The 22,393-nt window shown below is 38.3% G+C and overlaps 3 protein-coding genes across 4 annotated transcripts; all 3 read left to right on the top strand.

The window, feature by feature from the left end:
- The first annotated feature begins 4,704 nt into the window (after positions 1-4,704).
- On the top strand, positions 4,705-6,125 carry LOC141427778 (uncharacterized). 2 transcript variants are annotated; one of them, XM_074087369.1, is made up of 2 exons: positions 4,705-5,204; positions 5,988-6,125. In XM_074087369.1, exon 1 carries the CDS (start codon positions 4,776-4,778, stop codon positions 5,202-5,204), a length of 429 nt encoding a protein of 142 aa, XP_073943470.1. In that variant the 5' UTR covers positions 4,705-4,775; the 3' UTR covers positions 5,988-6,125. The 2 variants fall into 2 exon arrangements, with proteins under 2 accessions (XP_073943470.1, XP_073943469.1); XM_074087368.1 differs by having other exon boundaries at positions 4,706-5,200.
- Positions 6,126-10,562: 4,437 nt separating this feature from the next.
- On the top strand, positions 10,563-11,268 carry LOC141427973 (uncharacterized). Its single transcript, XM_074087592.1, has one exon. The coding sequence runs from the start codon at positions 10,616-10,618 to the stop codon at positions 11,171-11,173; it is 558 nt and encodes a 185-aa protein (XP_073943693.1). The 5' UTR covers positions 10,563-10,615; the 3' UTR covers positions 11,174-11,268.
- Positions 11,269-12,070: 802 nt separating this feature from the next.
- LOC141427972 (sulfotransferase 1B1-like) lies at positions 12,071-20,157 on the top strand. The gene is made up of 8 exons (XM_074087590.1): positions 12,071-12,235; positions 13,099-13,233; positions 13,760-13,856; positions 14,269-14,455; positions 16,175-16,301; positions 18,109-18,203; positions 19,119-19,302; positions 19,763-20,157. The coding sequence occupies exons 1-8, from the start codon at positions 12,109-12,111 to the stop codon at positions 19,876-19,878; spliced, it is 1,068 nt and encodes a 355-aa protein (XP_073943691.1). The 5' UTR covers positions 12,071-12,108; the 3' UTR covers positions 19,879-20,157.
- Positions 20,158-22,393: the final 2,236 nt, after the last annotated feature.

Below are 22,393 nucleotides of genomic sequence, written 5' to 3' on the forward strand. Positions count from 1 at the left end.
CTAGAGTCCAATGTTATCCTGAATGCACTATAGGTACATACATGCAAAAGTATCGATAGTTTGCGTAACAGTAGGAGGGACTCTAGTTCCGTCAGTTTGGAATCTGTCATTTGAATCATGTTAGAACAAATAGAAATATAAGCAGCATCTAATTAGCGCTGCAAACGGGTCGACTCGCTTAGAATGGCACAGGTTGTCCCGTTGGGTGGCTGCTCGCTGCCCGAGCCGACACACCCGCAACCTTGCGTTAAAGATTTGTGCTCTTTAAAAATATCGAAAATACAAACTGAGACATGGATGCACAGAAAAACCAGAAAAAGAGACCAGCGCTGGGAATCGAACCCAGGTCCTCAGCAATCCGTGCTGCGTGCTATAACCCCTACACCACCGCTGGACAGGAATCTAGACACGAATTTTTCCTATGCATACATATCTCAGGTTGCTTATTTCTACTACGCTACTTATGCAGCAGCACTAGCGACATCTATGTTCCGCTCTCATCGAGAGACGTCCTGGGTTCGATTCCCAGCGCTGGTCTCTTTTTCTGGTTTTTCTGTGCATCCATGTCTCAGTTTGTATTTTCGATATGGTTTCACGGGATACCCGTAAAAGTAACAAATTTGGAGTTGAAATAAAAAATACAAAAAGACTCCAAAAAACCAATCTCTTTAAAAATGTTCTTTATCATAAGCACTTTAACTGACAGTACCAAATTTCAAGTCAATCTTACCGAAGGGGGTCAATATTCACTTACAAAATTTGAAATAAACAATCAGGAAGTAAAAGAGATATGTAGGTACAGTCAAGTTTATAAACTTGTGAGCAAAAAATTTATCAAAAATATCTAAATACGACTCTATTGTTAACGGCGTAGAAGCGTGTTCAGATATTTTTGATTGAATTTTTGCTCACAAGTATAAGAACGCGACTGTGCCTCCATAAACAAAACAAAACAAGACGAAATTTACCATCACCATTTTTAAACCGTTTTCAATGAAAGGCTCTTCGCTTTTGTTTGATTTCGAAGGCGTTCCTATTACTAAATCTCCTGATTTTCTGCAAATTAGCAATAATAATTTAAATTATTAGATTTCAAGCTGGCAAACTTTTTTTTTACCAAACCGAGTTCAACTCTACATGAGACTGTGATAGGTGAAAGGGCGGTAAAATTTAATAGTGCTATACATAGGTACCTAGACTTTCTATTCCGTCTATTATAGGTCCATCGGGGGCTAACCTAAAGTCCAAGCCCTCTCATCATGGGTGGAGGCCACCAGGCACCATTAATTTGAGCTCTAATTGCTAACGCAATCGGAATCACAATCGTTTTCGTCACTTCTTTCTGTCACACGGTATAAGATGAGGATAGAGAGAGATGATGAATGCAATCGCGATTTATTCCAGTGGTGAGGCATTATGTCACTACTTTTGAAAAAGCTCGTACTACAGTCGGCTTCTACGCCGTTAAAAATAGAATCTTGTTCAGATATTTTATATCAAATTTTTGCTCACAAGTTTATGAACTCGACTGTACCTACCTCAAAATTGATAATTTTTCTGAATGAACTTTATGATCATCAGGGGTAAATTTTGCTGACGTATTAATTTGAAAAACTCACGAGATTTTTCAAAGTGGTAACTTAGACGATGTAATGTATTTAGATGTTCAAGTAAATACTTAGGTGAAACGAGATGATAATGATTGATAGTAAACCAAGTTTTACGGTAAGGCATCAGCAGGTTCCCATCCGGGTTGCTATCCAGCAACATCACCCTACGCTCTAAAGTCTAAAAGAACAGTTAGTTACGTACTTAAATACCTTCCTTAAAGCTGCATAATCACTTTACAGTTACGATTTGGAAGGCACGACCATGCAGGACGTGGTTATTAGGTGGTTGACAGTAATCTTAGGGCAAATAAACGGATCGGTGACTTAGTCCCGTTTATCGGTACAGTTAGGCGAAAGCTGCGCCTGAGCATCGCGACAGGTTGCCGGTAATCTGTGCCAGCCGGCCGAGATGCTATCGCGTCGGAGCTTTGGCGTTCGCTCGGCTAAATCACAGAACACTAATAGCAGAGATCGTAATGTTTATTGTGTAGGTACCTAATTGTATGTCCTTCCACAATCGATGATGCCAGTTTTAGCCTCTTCCGCTGTCAGTGTGTTTCTTCATAGGTTTATCAGGATAGGGTACCCACTCTCAATGAATTAATGTTTTTTTGAACTACCTACCATCTCAGTAATAACCCATTTTTAACCCCGACGCAAAAAGAGGGGTGTTATAAGTTAGACCGCTATGTGTCTGTCTGTTTGCACTGTAGCTCTTTAAAGGGTGAACCGATTTGAATGCCGTTTTTAGGGTTCCGTAGTCAACTAGGAACCCTTATAGTTTCGCCATGTCTGTCCGTCTGTCTGTCTGTCCGCGGGTAAGCTCAGAGACCGTTAGTAGGTACTAGAAAGCTGTAATTTAGCATGAATATAGTAAAAAAAAGTTAAAAAAATTTTTTAGGCTGGATTAGGATTTTTTTAGGAGGCTCATAGACGTAAAGTGGGGGTGATTTTTTTTCTCGACTAACCCTAATGTGGAGTATCGTTGGATAGGTCTTTTAAAACCATTGGGGGTTGCTAAGACGATTTTTCTATTCAGTGATCTGTTTGTGAAATATTCAACTTTAAAGTGCAAATTTTCATTAAAATCGAGCGTGCCCCCCCCCTCTAAAATCTACTGTTGGGTAGAAAAATTTGAAAAAATTTAGAATGGTAGTAATATATAAAATTTACAAGGAAAATTATAGCGGCTAAGATTGCTTGAGAATTATTAGTAGTTTAAGAGTAAAAGCAGCCTAAGGTATAAAATATACCTAAACTTGGAAGATTCCGTACCTACACAATACGAAATGTCCGACACGCTCTTGGCCGATTTTATATTTGAAACCAGGTTTTCTAGCGATGATTCTTAGATGTTTTATCAAAATCGGTTCAGCCGTATTTTACAAGCTTTTATTTAATTTACCCTGTTTGTTGTTTTTTTTGGTCTAATCGTGCAAGTTGGTTTTGACCTACTTGAAGTGTTCGGATTGACTTGAAATTTGGTACCTATAGGTAGGTACCTACATTAAGTATGTAAGTTGGATGACAGTGCAAGTAGAGTCAACGAAAGTGCAGTCAGCAAAAAGGCTTGAATTAAAACTGTTTTTTAACAGAAACTTATTGAGCAGTTCTGTTATCTTCGGTACAGGCTGACCGGGGGAAATTAATATATACTTACCTATGTTTTTTTTAGCCATATTATGCGCGGTCGTATTTTTAAGCTATCGTGACATTTCTATTCCTTTTACTTGTTCTATGGGCTAAATAGTGCAAGTGCAGCTATATGTAACAATGTACGTAATTATATAGTTACTTGAAACCGCTGCTTGAGACTGCCATTCTTAACCTTTTTCTTGTTCAGACCACAAAATACGTTGTAGAAATATGGTGCACCGCAGAATTGACTGGCAACAACATAAAAAGTCAAAATGAGAAATCTACGCCAAGCGGGCTACTCATAGAATCTTCGAAGGCCGCTGGTTGAATAAGAGCCTTAAGAGAATGCACTCTCGGGCTTCGTGTCTGTTGTATCGTTACGCATCTGTTCGCTAACTCAACAATGTTTGGATTTTTTTAAAAGCTGAATCAATACGGAGTAAAAATGCTTATACGAAATGAAAAGTTTATGTTACTTTGACTGACTTTACAACTAAATTCCTCTCGACATTGGTAAAGAATTGATTTGCAAAACTTCTGAACTTTCTAACATGTAATTATATATAAGTATATAGAAGTCCTTTAAATACATTGGCATATAGGAGCCTGTACCTACCTACTTGCTAGTTATACGATTTTTTAATAATGGTAACTTTATACAATTTTGCAGGTGGTAGGACCTTGTGCAAGGTCCGCCCGGATTGCTACCACCATCTTGCTCGCTAATCCTGCCGTGAAGCAGCATTGTTGTGTTTCGGCGTGGAGAGTAAGATAGCCGGTGAAATTACTGGCACTTGAGGTATCCCACCTTAGGCCTCTAGGTTGGCAACGCATCTGCAATACCCCTGGTGTTGCAGATGTTTATGGGCGGTGGTGATTTCTTACCATCAGGAGACCCACTTGCTCGTTTTCCATCCAGTCGAATAAAAAAAAGGTAGTAAATTGGTATTATAGACCTTATGGTTAGTTTGTGGCATACAAGTTTAAAGATATTTTTGTCATCTTACTAACGTACATATTGTATTTATGACTGTATGTATGTACCTACCTGCACAAGACGTTTAATTATGTTAGTACCTACTAGATTTATATCGTGCCGAGCTAAGACTTCAAATGAAGGTAAAGTTAACGGGTCATTGGGTCGGCAGGGCGTTGCGCTCTCCGCCATCTTTTATTTACAAACTTGTTATAAAAACAAAACCATACTCCGCTATAACCACTCGCTAACTAACTGTTTTTGATATGCACGAGCACACGCTAGTACCACTTTATGTAGTGTAGTGTGAGTAAAAAAAATTCAAAGTAAGACTATTAGAAATACATTAATCGAACCATTCAATACATTATTAATGCGATTTGATAGCGTATTAAGAACTGCAATTCCAGAATAGTTGTACCCGCGTGGTAGGTCGCAGCGAGCCGGAGAGTACCGCTATCTCCGCAAATAAATAAAAAATGCATCGCAGACTGGATACATAGCGGGCCCTGCGAGCGGAGCCGGCAGTGCGCATCCAGCCAGCAGCCGCGATGGTCAACTACAAGCGCGTCGTTTGCGAGGTGGCGCTGGTCGCAGCTTTGGTCGCGGTCGCCGGCGCCGCGCCCGCGCCGCCCGCCCCCGACTGCCACTACGACCAGCGGCAGAACGGCTCCGAGAACTACCGGCTCAACATCGATGGAGTCGTCATCGCTGTCGCGCCAGCGGACTCTCTCCTCGCTGCTGCGTCTGAAATCGACCTGAGCGACCTCCTAGACTTGACTGACTACCCCGAGCACTCTTCCGCGTCGCCTCTGGAGCCGAAGCCAGAGGACAGCAAGCCCCAGGACTCCAAGCCCTCCGAAGCCAAGCCCGAGGGTGAGAAGCCTTCCGACCTGTCCACGCTCGATGTCAGCCAGAACACCGCCAAGCCGCAGAAAAAGGAAGCCTTTAATCGCAAACAGGAGAAGGCGCAAAGGTAGGTAAATATAAATCGTAGTGTCGATTATTGGCTAAAAATTCATTACCTACGTAATGTAAAGTTAAATTTTGATTTTAATCACATAAACCAAATTCCAATGTTCCTTTATCACTTGAAATCGTACTACGGCTTAAAACAACGGCTGTTTTCATTTACTGTCTATCAACCATATCGATTTATTTTTACTGAAAATTTTAAAGCACTGAATTAGTTTACGAACTTTTTTTAATACAAGAAGAATTAGAAGATTTAATTTGCTAAAATTCGGCATCGCAAGAAAAATACGATAAAACTCGAACCAATAGGACAACCTTCTATGTATATCGTCACTACTTCGAAAAAAAAACTCGTATCTGAAATCATTATGTCAACAAAATTGAACCTTGACATAATGTTCATAAAGTTCACTCAGAAACATACTCTATTTTCAGGTACGAGTTTTTTTTAAAGTGGTGACGATAATTATATTAAGTTCGAGTAAAAAGATAGAAAGAAAAGAAACATTAGTATTTAGATCGTTTTTTGTCACTTTTCTTACAATGCGTTACATACGCGTCCCTTATACTGTAAAGGTGATTGCTATCCAAGTCTTGTGTTCCAACGATTAATTTAGAAAAATAAATCGTAAAGCCAATCGGTTTTTATCACTTTCCCAAGTACATTTTATTTTATAATACGTGCTAGCGGTAACAGGCCGCAAAAAGGAGTAGGGGTTCATTGCTCTCCTGTTTAGTTTCGCATGACTTGATCGTTTCTAACATAGTGCAAATTATCTTGTTCGCAGATTAAAAAATCGCCTCGCCCAGTTCCTGCTGCCTCTGTTGAGGAAAACCCGTCATCACTGATCACCACCAACCTGAGCATCTCCATGACAGCTATGCGTAATGACATAATACTTAGCCGATTATTTATTAATTTAAAATGAAACCTAAATCACCAGTTGGTGAATGTTTGGCACTTTGTGCGTTGACTGCCCATTAAGTACTTAAGTACTTGTAAGATTTAGCCATGAGTGATATTGTAATGCATTTATAGGTATATATTTTAATTTAAACTAGTTATTAAGTTAGATTGTAATATCGTTTTGTTGAAAATAAATGAAAATTCTTATTGAAAAATCCCTAAAACAATGTTTCTTTGAGCCCTTCCTTGTTTAACTTGCTAACAAATCAGTATACGCATTTGTACAGTCGAAGAAACTGAATTGCGTACCAGGTTAGAACCTTGTGCTGCTGATGTCATATTGATATTCCATACATCTGCCAAGACAATCATAGCGAAATTGATTTTGAAAAGGTCCCACCCTGGTACGCGACTCAGTTTCTTCGACTATACTTACACTTTAAAATAACAGTTGCATCTATCCTTGTCAATATTTACTGCGCAGAGCACACCCATTGCCACAATGTGCTATACATTTAACCATTTCTTACACTTTATCATTCCAGCAAACAACACACAACAAACTAAACAGAAACTAGAGCAAACCAAAACTTAGTTATTTATTAAATACCTATAGTAGTTAGTTGTTTATATTGACAGAATTAAATATAAACAGCTTTAGTCCATCCATAAATATCGCTGCTTTAAATAGTTGGATAGCGTCACAATTTAAAAAAAAAATTTTTTTTAGGAGAGTCGCAAAAGAAACTCTTCTAAAGTGTTTCTTTTGCATGGCTCTCATAAAAAAAATGTAACACTATCCAACTAAAGCAGCGATATATGTATATAAGCTCTAACAAGCTTACAGAAAGCGTGTGAGATGACTTGATACTTAGATAGAGCATGTAGTTAGAAATTATGATCTAAGTTAGATGTAGCGAAATACTTACCTAAGCTACTTAAAACCAAACTATGCACCGAACCAAATTTGTATAAAGTTTGAGGCTATAGCGCTATGTTAAACGCGTGAATGAATACTGTTTATCAACATGCGTAGCGCCGCGTAGTATGAGCTACATTTCGTAGCTAAAGTTCATAGAGTCGGAATATTATGTTTATTAACGATCAAAGACATGCTATTGGTCAAAGACAAAGTAAAATACACATACCAAGTACCTACTACTGTTTGTTTTGCACATTATCGCAAGCTTTTGATCAATCATGTTTAATATATTTTTCACCTCAGCACCTCAAACAGGCAGGTTTTGCTATGAGATATCAGTGAGCAAAATCTCATTTTGCTCACTCCGTGAGAGAAAGTAACTTTTTAATTATTTTTTTTTAAATGCTGAGTACAGTGTTGGGTCTACTCACTGAATTCCAAATATTTGAACTTTACTTTGATCTGTCATTTCACTTCAACTCGAAAAAAGCAAGAGATAGGATCAAATTTGTCGATTACAAACTTAAATTAAAATAATAAAAATATATCGAAATATTTCCAAAATGTAAATTTTCCCGATCTTTTAATAAAGTATGCAACCTCGTTGTACGAAAGCCGCTTCTCTTGTTTTTTTTTTTATAAAAGAATTCCGTATACTGCCTCTACAGTATAATTATTATGTGTTAAATTGAATGATTTTTTAACAAATCTATTTATGTTTATGTAATAGAAATCTTAATAAAAATCATATTTAAAGGTTTGATTGTTCAACCTTTTCAATCACCCCGAGATGAGGCTTTTTGCAGTATTAAAAAATAAGTGTGACATTAGTACAAGAAGTTAAGATTGCATGTTATGAGTATGCGATTTGTATTGTAGCTACTGGACTCTTTTTATGGTTTTAAATGTAATTATTATATTTTATAATAATCGGATTCTATTTTAAAAAAATGTGTTTGTTTTGTAAACAGGTAGGTATATGTGGTTTTATTCTTATGTTACATTTAAATTATGTTCTCGCTGCTGAGGTGAAAAATTGTATGTGTCACACGAGACCAAAGTTTTTTTGCATCTCGTGTATTTCAATCCCTTGCTGATCTCAGGATTCTAACCTAGAATCACTCGCTAACGCTTGTGATTCAATTATAGAATCCTTCGCTTACTCGGGATTCAAAATCAACACTTGCAAAAAAAACAACTTTGCTCTCTTGTTGCACAAATAACTATTTCTGTTCGTCGTTGTCTATAAGGAAAGTGCTTATTTTATTTACTATTTAGCTACGTTTTTTTTCTCGAGTCTTGGACGTTTAATTAATATGATTTACTCGTAGTTTATATTTATAGTTAAACAAACGCATTACTCTAATGGTACAATTGAAGTAAAAAATATCCTAAAAATAACTAACGTTGAGTGTAACTACAAAACAATACATTAAAGTGGGTCAATTACTGTAGTAAATAAATAGTAAAGTAAACATTTTCGATTCAGATAGTTTATTCCAATTCCAAACCAGAAGAAATGTTATAAATTAACGGAATTGTGAGTTGCTTAGTTTGGTAATGGTCATTCCGAAGGGTTTTGTTATTTGATGGGAAGAACTTTCCAGATTGTGCCGCATTTTACTCGACGCTTTCTAGAGGTGCTGTTAACTCATTATAATAATTAATGAATCAGCCATGCCATTTAAATAATTTCGTAAATAATGAATACGTAAACAGTGCGTGTTTTAACCTCGTAACGAAAGGTCGAATACCAGGAATAGCTACCTAATCCAAAAATAAACTTAAGTATCTTCCAAGTGTTTTGGTAATTTCGAGATGTAGAGCAGGTGGAAGGACCTTGTGCAAGGTCCGCCCGGATTGCTACCACCATCTTTCTCGCTAATCCTTCCGTGAAGCAGCAGTGCTTGCACTGTTGTGTTTCGGCGTGGAGAGTAAGACAGCCGGTGAAATTACTGGCACTTGAGGTATCCCATCTTAGGCCTCTAGGTTGGCAACGCATCTGCAATACCCCTGGTGTTTCAGATGTTTATGGGCGGTGGTGATCTCTTACCATCAGGAGACCCACTTGCTCGTTTGCCACCCAGTAGAATAAAAAAAAAAATACGGCATAGTTCGTTCGTTTGAGCCGTGAGATTTGCTTTAGAGAAAATGCACCTAGCTTAAGTACCTTAGGTGCAAATAGTGAAAGTTTTATAGCGTGCTACGAGCTATAAACGTGCTGGATCAAACTAGCACACTTTAAGGTATCTATGTATTAGAGACAATATTCCTAGAGCCGATAGGTACATTTAGAAATCGGTAGGTACAAATTTGAAAGGGCAGAGCAGCTAAATATTGTGAAAAATAATAAAAATTAACGCTGCTTTTTATTGACCGCAACGCAAATCGTATTAAAGGATCTACCTAGCTGTAGTTTTTTTTATAAGAATTATCGCTAGGAATATTCTAGTGGTCTATAAGATCAGGCCACGGTGCAGACGAGAGCGGTCCAGGACATTCAGAGAATTAACCTAATACGCAAAAGCTCGCGAAGTGACAGAGATAAATGTAATGCGCGCGCGCAGGAAACTCGGTTATCGTATCGATGACCCGCGGTCACTGTCACACGGCGCGTTACCAACATCTTTGACGGCACGAGTTAGACCGCGCATACCCGTGTTACCACAAGTACTTGGATAACCGTTGAATGAGTATTTATTTACAGTTCATATAAAACTGCCATTTTAGGTAAGTAGGTTAAGTCGTATGTAAGTTTTTGTGGTAAGACCATAATCATGCATCTTCATTAAATTATTATTAATTTAATTAGTACAATATGATACTTTACTGACATTACTCAGCATTACTAGTAATAGAAAAAGACCAATACAAGGCGTGTAAGCCTAATGGCTCTACAATCAAACCGACCCTGCAACCATAAATGCCAATATTTTAAATGTTTGTGGTGATTTCTGTAAAGAAATGAAAGTTACTACAAAAACTCGAGTTATTCATAAAGTAAACAAAAAGTCGCTATTAAAAGTAGTCCACAACTTAGCTTTAAACATATGTAGGTACCTACGTAATCCGTATAGTTTAGTTATCATTTGAAGTAGAACCATGTTTATGGGAGAGATTTAAATATAATGAAAAAGGTAATAGCCTGAAATATGAGGTACTTATCGCTGCAGCCAGCTACTAACCATGGGTGCGCGTGCTCAAAATGAAAGTGTTACAAGATCTTTATAATTACAACGGCTATCTAAACAATAGAGTTTATATAGCGCCGCGAATGTAAACGATTAATAGCCTTCCCACGCGGCCATGTTTGCGAACTATTGTTTGGGGTAAGCCTAGTTATATCTCAATGTTATTTTCCAGGCGCAGTCTTTAGTAAACCTTGCAACGGTGCAAGTCTTAATGAGCGTGTAAATTTTACATTTTGATTGCCGACGGGATCCGCAAGAACGAGGGCCGCTTTGGTACCGTGTTAACCGTTACCGTGTGCTCGTTTCGTCCGGCGACTGGTTCGCGGGTGCCGGTAAAAGCGGCGCGGGAGCACGGGCCGCGCAGTCAGCGCCCGGGAGGTCACTCTAGCGCACGCGATGTTCCACATACTAGCCTTCTGCCTGCTGGCCGCCGCCGCTGCCGCGCCCGCCACCTACGACCAACGCCAGGACGGCGACTTCAACGTCCGCGCCGACGTCCAAAATGTAGTCCTCGTCGTCGCTTACCCTTCTAAAATGAAGGTCCCCATCAGCGAATTATTTGATTCGTTCAAAAATGCAAACAAAGAATATGGATTCCAGGAGAGAGCGGATGTGAGGATAACAGAGGCGTTTGTTGAACCCAACACGCCTTATCGGGTGGATATCGGGTCAGATAGTGAGAGGTACGCTGACAGCGATGGTAGAAACGTGGAAGTGGTGATCGCGGGCCGGCGGAGGCTGGAAGCGGAGCCGACGGTGGAGTTAGATGGCGAAAAGGAGGAGTACAAGTTATTGGGGGCATTGGAGCAGTGCGGGCCGGAGGGCGAGCGCGACCCCGTCACGCTGGCGTGCCGCCCGCGTGCGCCCGAGCCAGAACCTTCGCCCATGCAGCCCAATGAACCTCAAAAGCCTGAAGAACACGAGAAAACCGAACCCGCAGTCGTCTCCGTTTAACCATTGATCACCGCCATAGACCCTTATTATTAAGTTATTTATTACCTACTTTTAAAGCCATTGTGAGTGTCGTTGTAGTAAAATTGTTTACTATTTTTATGTATTTTTATTAACTCTAGTTGTTTACTTAAGCTCTACTTACTTGCTTTATTTAAATTTCCCTTAAGCGTTTAGATAAACAGTTTCCAAGGAGTGAATGTTTACATGTTTCTGGTCACAGCACTGATTTTTTTATAGAATTAGAGGTAGAGCCATTTTGACACTATGATGTTTTGACTACCTCATGCAATGTATTATTTTATTCGCAATTTTACCTAGTACAACGTAAATACATGCCAGTCAATAGATTTTTTAAAGATGGGTCAGTATGGCACTGAAGTACAGCCAGTTACAATAAAAATAATGACTTGTTATGGTCACGACGGCACATAGTTGGCATCTTGAATTACTGTACACGGCAAATAATTGTCGGCTATGTCGACGACATAATGTCGGCGAATCGAGCATTCTGGAGTGTAGCTCTTAGGACCGCTTGCATAGTCAAGAGCTAACAAATAGAACCTCTGACCTGACCCTGGATTTGGAATTACTTTTATACATTTAGACACTACCTACTTAATCCTAGGACATAGGTATATTAGGTATAATATTGTGCTTGCTGTATATGCAAGTCCATCCTAAGTAGTAACTTTCCTCTGCAGATTGAGATTGCTACCTTACCTAAATACTTACAACCTATATACAGCCATTTTTATATAGTGCTGGTGATTCTGCTCGAGAACCACGAAGAAACCTTGTTGTCTTATCAGTTCTAAATTGGTCGTAACGACCTCTCAGCCGTTCCGATACCTACGTCAAGTGTTTCAAACAGCAATATAATCTTATGTTATCAGACGTGATATGGTATCATCAAAATAAATTTAAAACAGAACTACATGTCTCTAAGCAGTGTACCAATTTTGTTTCGAGAAACACTTCGTCTGAAGCGAACAATGGCCGAACCTGTTAAAGTAAAGGAACTACCAGCACACACCAATGATTTCCTAAAAGGGCTTTTTAAAGGTATAAGTATTACTATTTCTGATACATATATTTATTCGATGAACGGTTAGGATAATGGTTAAAAGCCTAACTATGAAGCTCAAGGTCTCGGATTTCCAAAGGTCAAAATTTCAAGTGTCTAACTTTTACGGCTTAAGAGATAGAGCCCTGTGACAGACAGACAGACAGACAGACAGCGGAGTCTCAGTAATAGGGTCGCATTGGCACCTTTTCGGTACGGAGCCCTAAAAAACACTGGCTTGAGACTTGTTGCTGTTTGATTAAGTAGGTAAACAGAACAGGATATTAGGAAATCTCGGAGCGTCCGCAGAGCTTAAGTCTTCGCCGGCGATCTGCTCTGAGGCAGCTGAGCGGAACGATGGTAGAGTAGAAAAGATAGATGAAGCAGCAAAGGAAGGGATGGAATTAAATACCCTGCTTTACTGTTGGCTTAATTAAATCCATCCAAGACGTTTTAGTGCCCAGGCCAGACTAGGATTAGGTTTCACAAAGTATATGCAAGAAAATACAAAAAACATGCACGGAAAGAAAATAATTACAAAGGTCAAGACACTAGCTCTCTATTAGTAGCAGCCTTTACCGTCATAAGTAAGTAGCACAGCGAAATAGTAAGTTGTCACCGAGCTAAATATATTATTTATTTCTAAAAGAAACTAAATTTCGGCTTATGCCTTGCCAAGTAGTAGTGAAGCGAATGACAGGAAACTAAACAAAAGAAAATCAATAATTTTGAATGTTAAATTTTGTTCTTCTGATCCTGTGGAAACCTCTGTGGTGCGAAACCTTTGCACCACAGAGGTTTGCCCAAATTAAAGTAACTTGTTGCATGCAACTCACGCTTAGAATTTGAAATGTTCGTTCAGGGCACTCAGAAGGTTTCTGTCGCTTCGGCGATGTCGGCTATCTCATGCCCATGAGTTACAAGGACCATGCCGACACCATCAGAACCATGCCACTTCGCAACGACGATATCTGGGTGGCTACATTTCCCCGATGTGGTATGTATACGTATTTAGACTATTATGCATGTGATTCCAATATGTTTTGACCCAAAAAAATTATAAAATTGTATCTCAGGAAACTAGTTCGGTTTTACCAAGCACCTACTTACCTACGTACCTACTACCTAACTTCTGCTGTAAGTCAAAAGTTTTTTGTTTTACCAATAACGAAACTTAATATGTAGGAAATATTTATTCTTCGATAATTTCTGGGCAGGACATTTTAGTTCTATTGTTTATTTAGGTCTATTGTTATTCATTATTTGTAATAATAAGTTCTTGCAAAAAATGTTATTAATCACTACCTTTTTGAACTTAATACCTAACGTTACTTTTTTATTGTAATAGGTATACTTGGATTTCATTGTACATAATAAATGTACCAAATTTGATCTCATCTGATTATTGAATGAGGCTGAAAAATTACTACCTACAAGTTTCTATAAATAAAGAAATAACTTAAATACCTTTTGTTATAAAAAAGTTGGCAAAATATATGAATTAATTTTGTTTTGATAAAAAGGTACGACCTGGACCCAGGAAATGGTATGGCTGCTAAAAAACAACTTAGATTACGAAGGCGCAAAGAAGGCTCTGATAGAGAGATACATCTTTATAGAGTAAGTTAAGTATTCAAACACTATTAAAACAGTACCACTACCAGTATCAGCTAGTTAACCTATACGTCAAGGAACGCTGAGTGAATATTTTCACAAGAATTGTAATTTTCTAAGTAAGTATTTAAATAAGTTACTGACTGATCCTGAAACAAAGGTTTCCCATCGTTCCTAATCCTTACAAAGATTATTAATGCGAAAGTAACTGTTTGTCTTTCTGCCTGTGTGTTACCTCTTACCGCTTGAACCGCTGAAGCAATTAAGACGACGTTTGAGACCGTAGAAAGGACATAGAATATTTTCTATCCCGGTAAATTGCAAAGCCGCGTGATCGTGATAAACGAATTATCCGCAGACGGATAAGCGAACTTAGTTCTTCATAGGTACCTATGTTAAAAAATTAAACTTTTTGTAGCTACTTTTCTTTCGTTCACGAGCAACTGCAAGATCTGGATAAGATTAAAGATGTGAACGATAAGAAAGCAATCGGAGTGTTCATGCAGGACGGGTGCGAGGTAGCGGGCCGCACCCCGTCTCCCAGGTTCTTCAAGACCCATCTACCGATGTCACTGTTACCGGAAACTACGCTAGAGACAACTAAGGTAATAATTAAATGGCTAACATTAAAGTTAAACTTATTTCAGCGGAATAAGGACGGTGATTACTTTGAGCATTTACTAGCTTCTTGATCACAAATGGAAAAATGTCGGGAGCTTATTTAAGGTAGGTACTCGTACATCCCGCTGCAAATAGGTACCGGTACATTCACCATGGATGATTTAAAACAGTTATAACATTAAAATTACACATTTAATTCATGTGTTAACTTTAGTAGAGTCAGTAGCAGAAATAAATTATTTAATTTTTCGACCAGCAGGGCTACTACGAAACTCGAAACTCGAAGTTCGTATCGTACCGACCCTCTGGTACGATACGAACTTCGAGTTTCGAGTTTCGTAGTAGCCCTACAGTTCAGGTACCTAATCGAATTTAATCGTTAACCGTGTATCATTTATAACCGTTATACTATTAAAATTGGGTACACTTTTAATTCATACCTTAACTTTAGTAGCAGACTACTACGTAGAGTCGAAATTATTCGACAAGTTCAGTTACATTCAGATCAAAAATACATAATATATTATGTACAATTGTTTATTATCCCTAAAATAAATAAAAAAATAAAATAAATAAATAAATACCCAATAATGATGGAGTAGGTACTATAGGGTCTTGTCTGTCTAGACTAAGCTCTTATACCTTTAATAATAGATCCTAGTTAGTAACAATTACTAGGTACTGATGATAGGTACGAGTACTTAATTAGTATTAAAACGTGACAGTAGGTACTAGACAATACAATTCGAACACGTCCTTAATAAAATGAGCTCAAATGAGGGCTATCGCGTATGGATTCGCCACTAGAGGCACTAGTGTAGCGTGAGGTCTACGAAATGTCAAATCTCATAGTTTTTGGGTGAGCTACGCGGGTTTATTTATAATTAGAATAATTTTGTGAATATTTTGCAATATCTGAAATTGATTATGGCAAATATGCGTTCAGGGGCAATGAATGTCTGTGTTTTGAGACAGTTTTGTCTTTCGGAAATGTTTGTCCTCCCTTTTTTCCGAACAAAACGGGGACTATGCAACACTGTGGCATGCTCGATATTTTTATGGTACGGTTTTCAGGTATGTTAAATATGATTTTAATCTAAACTTTGTTTTCACGCCTGTAATAACAGACTTTGAAAGCCATACTTAAAAACCTAACGCAACAGTGCGCCATCTAGTGAGACAAAAAACGATAGCCCTCATTCGCACGCGAAGTATGTTTATCTACCACCGTCTTCTAGCTACCTTTAAGATAGAGCAAAAAAGTCTAAAGATAAATCGTTTCTTTTGTCGATGAAAATGTCGTCGATGTCGAAGATTATTTCGTCGTATTTCCGAGACACGTGTAATTTTTATGTTACCGTCATGAGTACTTATGTATTTTGTTTTCGAACATTTAGGTGATACTAGTTATTGCCCGCGACTTCGCTCGCGCAGAATTAGTATGTAGTTTAAAACTATTTTGATCCCGCAGGAACCATACATTATTTCGCAATAAAAGGTAGCTTATATGTTAATCCAGGGTATATGCTACCTGTATGGCAAATTTCATGCAAATCCGTTTAGTAGTTTTTACGTGAAAGAGTAACAAACATCCTAACATCCATCCATACAAACTTTCGCGTTTATAATACTAGTAAGATGAATTCTTATATAATTTTTGGTTTTACCTACTACTAGTATTTAAAACTATTCCCATGGCGTAGATGGTGTACGTAGCGAGGGACCCCCGAGATGCCGCCGTCTCTTTCTATCACCTCAACAGGCTCCTCAAATTCCACGACTACGCGGGTGACTTCAAGACTCATTGGAAACTGTTCATGGAGGATTTGAGTGAGTGATGTTTGTTTGTATGGGTTTTACGGGATGACCGTAATAGTAACAAAAATTTGGAATTGAAATAAAAAATACAAAAAAAAAGATTCCAAAAACCAATCTTACTTTGTTTGCTTAATAACGATATCTCTTGATTCTCTTGTCCGGGTGAGCGGTTAGTTCCGATGTGGTTCCGATGGAGTGCTGAAAGTTTCTATTTCATTTCTAGTTTTATTTATAGATGTCGCTAGTGTCGCTGCTTAAGTGACTAAATAAGAAACAAACAGGCTGAGTGTACCGTTGTCCAGCGGTGGTGTAGCGGTATAGCACGCGGCACGGAATGCCGAGGACCTGGGTTCGATTCCCAGCGCTGGTCTTATTTTTCTGGTTTTTCTGTATTTCAGTTTGTATTTTCGATATGGGTTTTACGGAATGACCATAAAAGTAACAAAAATTTGGAATTGAAATAAAAAATACAAAAAAAAGATTCGAAAAACCAATCTTTACTTGCATGTTGGTTTTATCATTCTGTAACAAGGAACATATCTATGACGAATGACACAATACTGGATTATGTTATCCATATCACTGATAGTAGTTGCTAGTGTGTTATTTAAGAGCCATTATCGAAATATTTAAAGATATTATCATTCATAAGAAAATAATATAATATTTCTAATTTGAACGTCGTAAATTGCTAAAAGTGGCTCCGAAGCGGTAACGTTTCGTGTGCTCTGCCTACCCCATTTGGGAATACAAGCGTGATGTACAAACATCACAAGTGTGTGTGTGATCCCTTGGGCTAGCACTCAGAGTTTTCCAAAATTTACGTGCGAAATTACATTTCAAATTTATCATTTTCACTTTACGGTGAAGGAAACATCGTACACACCTGAGTGTGTGTGAAGTTCCCAATTCGCACTGGGCCCGCTTGGGAACTAGGACCCCAACGCTCTCATTTAGAGAAGAAGCCTATTCCCAGCAGTGGGACGTACTCGTCTCGTATATAGGCTATGGGATGGATGATGATTGCGATTATGATTGGTATGGATACCCGTAAAAGTAACAAATTTGGAGTTGAAATAAAAAATACAAAAAGACTCCAAAAAAACAATCATAATTTGATTGCTTAGTAGCGACATCTCTTGTCTGGGTGAGCGGTTGGTTCCGAAAGAGTGTGACGTCTCTCGATGAGAGCGGAACATAGATGTCGCTAGTGCTGCTGCATAAGTAGCGTAGTAGAAATAAGCAACCTGAGATATGTATGCATAGGAAAAATTCGTGTCTAGATTCCTGTCCAGCGGTGGTGTAGGGGTTATAGCACGCAGCACAGATTGCTGAGGACCTGGGTTCGATTCCCAGCGCTGGTCTCTTTTTCTGGTTTTTCTGTGCATCCATGTCTCAGTTTGTATTTTCGATATGATGATTGCGATCCCCTAGCTACCCCAACGAATGACAGATGATAGATACAATTTATTACAACTAGCTTTTGCCCGCGGCTTCGCCCGCTTGGAATTTGGTTACCGTGCGCTGTTCCATTCCATCGGGAACTGTGCATTATGCCGGGTTAAATAGTAGCCTATGTCAGCACTCTCGGGCCCATAAAGTATCTCTTATAATGAGAGGATTTGGCCCGTAGTTCCCATGCAGGCCCAGTGCGGATTGGGAAGTGAGTGGCGACTGATTGAATTGCTTCGCAGGTTTGTCTACGTTTCCTTACGATGTGTTTCTTCACCTCGTAGCAAATTTTAAATGTAAAATTAGCACGTGGTAAATTTTACATAATTATTATGAATGTTTATTTTTTTTCTGAAATATTTCTCAGTTGCTTGGACCCCCTTCATGGATCACCTGAAAGAAGCGTGGGAGCTCCGTCACCACCCCAACCTACTTTTCATATTCTACGAAGACATGATCAAGGTATTCCTAAACTGAAGCTTCCGTGCATAGACGGCCACTTCCACGACCAGTGGCCGCATTGACCAGAGGCCGTATTGCCTAGCCTAACGTTTCTGACGCTCGCGATGGCAATCAAATGAAAGTTTTTATATCCGAAATCTGTCATTTGATTGCGATCGCGAGCACCAGAAATATTAGGCAATACAGCCTCTGATTAACGGCCATTTAGCCGTTTCAGCCAAATTCGCGACTTGATTATGGTTTTTTTATTTAGTTTAAAAAAGTCTGAGGCCTTATTGTCTAACGCGCTTGGAATCACAATCGATTTCTCCACTTCTTTCTGCAGACTGCAGAGGTTAGAAAGAGATGGTGAATTTCCAGTTTTCCGTCCGCTCTAATGGCTCGCCAAACATTATTTCCCTGCCCTGTTTTATTTTATTGACATAACGCTCTAAAGTGGTTTGCGGAACACCATAATATGAAGCTGCTTTGCGAAATCCTACCTTTTTTGTCAATACATCTTCTACTGCTTTTTTCATAGCTTCTTTACACCACTCTCCCCTCTTTGTCTTTTTTTTATATTTTCGTACCATTGTATTATACCACTGTTACCTGAAAAACAACAAATGGTTGCAATACCACGACAAGCATTATACCAAAAACCTGTTAAAGAGGCAACATGGAGTAAGCCCCATCATGCCTCGAAAAGTTTGCCCCGTCTTGCCTTCGCCTCCATAGTTTAGCAAAAATATTAGTAACAAATAAACAGACCAAACTTCAGGCATTTTGACTTACATCACACGATAAATACAATTAACTGTTACTTTGGCCGTATCAATATCTTTGTAGTTGACTGTACCTTTACCTGTGTGAAGCTAGGGCGAGCAGCTAGTTTTTAATACAATACACATTAAGCAAGAGTAAAATAATTTTCAGGATCTCCCTGGCGTCGTGAGGCGTGTGTCCACTTTCTTAGGAAAGAAATATTCCGATGAAGAAATCAAGAAACTCTGTGCTCATCTGGACTTCAATACATTTAAGAACAACGAGTCTACGCACCCGTCCTGGATCAAAAGTTCGCCATTTGTTAATCCTACGTCAGAGTCCTTCGTGCGCAAAGGTACTTATCCTACCTTTTCTGTACGGTCAAGGAAACTGAATCACGTACCAGGGTGGGACCATTTTGTGTTACTAATGTGCGTGTTGACATCCTATACATTTAATTGAACAGAGAAATCATAGCGAAATTGATTATGAAAAGGTTTACTGGTACGTGAATCAGTTTGGTACGGTCAAAATCATAAATATATATATACGTTACCAAGACGTCAAAAATATCTATACATTTTTATGCCATTAAGCATAAGGTCGATGTATGTATACCTACATATTTTGACGCTGTGGCTGTATATATACACTTGTTTTTTTGCATTCGACTGCACTGCACACACATAATGTGAACTATTTAATTACTTATGTGTCATCAAACATGAAACGGACACGTTTTTTCTCCTGCACTAAAAGTAACACCAATCATGTAGGTACCTAATAATACATTTCTCATTGCTCTTTTTGTCCAGGAAATTCCGGTGGATGGCGTGACTACTTCGACGAGGATATGATACGAGAGGCTGACGTCTGGATGGCCCAGGGACTTGCTGACACTGACATGCGGTTTCCTGATATCAAGTCATAAATTGCCCACAAGGATTGCCATTGCGGCTTAGCTTGAACGTAAAATGGTCCAAAATATGTATAAAAGTGTTCGTAGTTGTTATAAATGATTGTTTTCCTACGAATGAAGTGTTCATACCTTTTATTCCATTTATTGAAGAATTTTGTATTCATTACGTAGTATCAAAGATAAAAATGTTGATTATGTAAATGTTATTCGGATACTACCAGATTTAAAAAAAAAATCTTAATTTTACACTGTGACGGAAAAATGATTAATAAATATAAATTTGCTTATTCACTACCACATTATTGCACAAATTCTTACTAATAGCTATTATAAACCCGAGCAGGTGTTTGTTTGCTACGTTTTCACCCTTAAACTAAATTTCATTATGATAGGATAATTTGATAATGAAATTTGGTATAGAGACAGTTTGAGACCTTGGAATGGACATAGGATAACTTTAACCCCAAAAAAAATTATACAGTGTGTTACTGGCAGCCAGGCTTTTTTAAGGGAGGTTATGACGTGTTTCTGTAACTTAACCATGACGTTTATTTAATTAACTAACTAAAAAAACTAACTAATTTGGCTCAGGGACCCAAAGAGGGTCTTGGCCTCCGAAACAAGAGCATGCCATCTGTCCCGATCGTGCGCAGCCTCTTGCTAGTCGTCGACTTGGAGACGTCGCAGATCCGCCTGGACACTGTCCTCCCAGCGGTACCTGGGTCGACCCAACCGGGCGGCGACCAGCCGGTCGTCCCACGTACGCTCTTTTGGCAGCCCGATCCTCTCCCAGCGAAGTATGTGTGATTTTATTTAATTAATAAAATAAAATTCAGACTTTGTTAACTTTGTAACAAATGTACAGCAAAGTAATTATAAATGATAACACAACGGATAACTCACGTCTGAACTCGAGTTTAGCTGGACATGTTTCGGGCTAATCCGTAACCCTTCCTCTGGGAGCAACGCGACTCGGCACTCTGCTGTGCGCGTGTTGCAGCAGCCGCCGAGTCGCGAGAGTGAGTCTCACGATAGTTTCATGTTCAAAATACAGCAAAGTAAATTGACAATAATACTCAAAGCATCTGTCGGCTGTCATTTACACTTACTTGTCAATTTACTTTGCTGTACATTGCTGGCAATTATAATTTTGTTAGAACGTTAAGAGAGTCTGAATTTAAGTTTATTAATAAAATTAATGTCATGGTTTAGTTACAGAAATACGTTACTTTAACCTCCTTTAAAAAAAACCTGGCTGCTGGTAACACACTGTATAAATTTTTTTGGGGTTAAAAATTATCCTATCATAATGAAATTTAGTTTAAGGGTGAAAACGTAGCAAACAAACACCTGCTCGAGTTCATAATAGCTTTTTCGGGATATAAATTATCCTATGTCCCTACCCGGGACTTAAACTATCTCTACACCAACCTTCATCTAAATCAGTTCAGACGTAAATTGCATGATCGGCTAACAAACATGTTCACAAACGTACTCTTTTTATTAGTAGGATTAGAAGCTGAAAACCGATAAGGTACCAGTCCCAATGAGGTGATAATATTCTGATAAAATGTTATCAGACTTAAATATAGTCGAAAAAACTGTAGGTGGTATAATGTATTACGCAACGGTTGATCTGAAGTCACTCAACATTATCGTAGATAAATGTGTAAAATTTCCCTTCTTTGTCGGGCTTACTTACTTAATTTCAATTGATAAAGTGTACAATACAAATAATCACGTAGAGTAGTTGGGACATTATCTACTCTATCTATATTATTATAAATGCGAATGTTAGTTTGTTTGTTTCGTTTTCACGCAGCGATTCAGATTCAATTTGGGATGAAGATAGTTTGAGACAGAAGGATAAGATACTTTGTATCCCAGGAAATTACATAAGTACCTAAGTCCCATAGAATAGTGATATCTAGATGGATTTTTCGCAAACGAAATAACACACATATTTTAACAAAATTTGCACAAGTGTCTGTAAAAACGATCGTTATTTATTAGTCTATCAAATCAAAATATCTGAAGTAATTCGTGCGCAAAAGCTAGTCCTTCATTTTTGTTTTTATATAGATAAAAACGCCTTTTATACACTAGCGCAATTATTTTTGGTGTTTTATTATTATCCCATACAAAAATCATCATAGGTACGTATTGCAAAACAATGATAATTGTAGCTTGTAACTAAACACAGTCCGCATGCTGCTTGCATTAATTATTTATTAAACGATCATAAGTATCTGAATAAAACCGCTTGCATAATAATATATGGTTTGCTACGAACAAATAATGGTTTGTTTGTTACCAGTTTAATAGACTTACAAAATGACGTCTGTGCAAATCACGAAGTTACCAAAGGAGGCAGATGAATTGCGACGGAAGCTGTATAAAGGTAGGTAACTAACTGTATCTACACGATAATTTTTTATCGGTGATCCATTTTCCTAATTCAGTAATTGATAGCGATCGTGTTTAAGTCGCAGTAAAAACTTTTTTTACTTAAATTTTTATTTTTATT

This window comes from Choristoneura fumiferana, chromosome 5 (genome assembly GCF_025370935.1).
Source record: "Choristoneura fumiferana chromosome 5, NRCan_CFum_1, whole genome shotgun sequence".
NCBI classification, from domain to species: Eukaryota; Metazoa; Arthropoda; class Insecta; order Lepidoptera; family Tortricidae; genus Choristoneura; species Choristoneura fumiferana.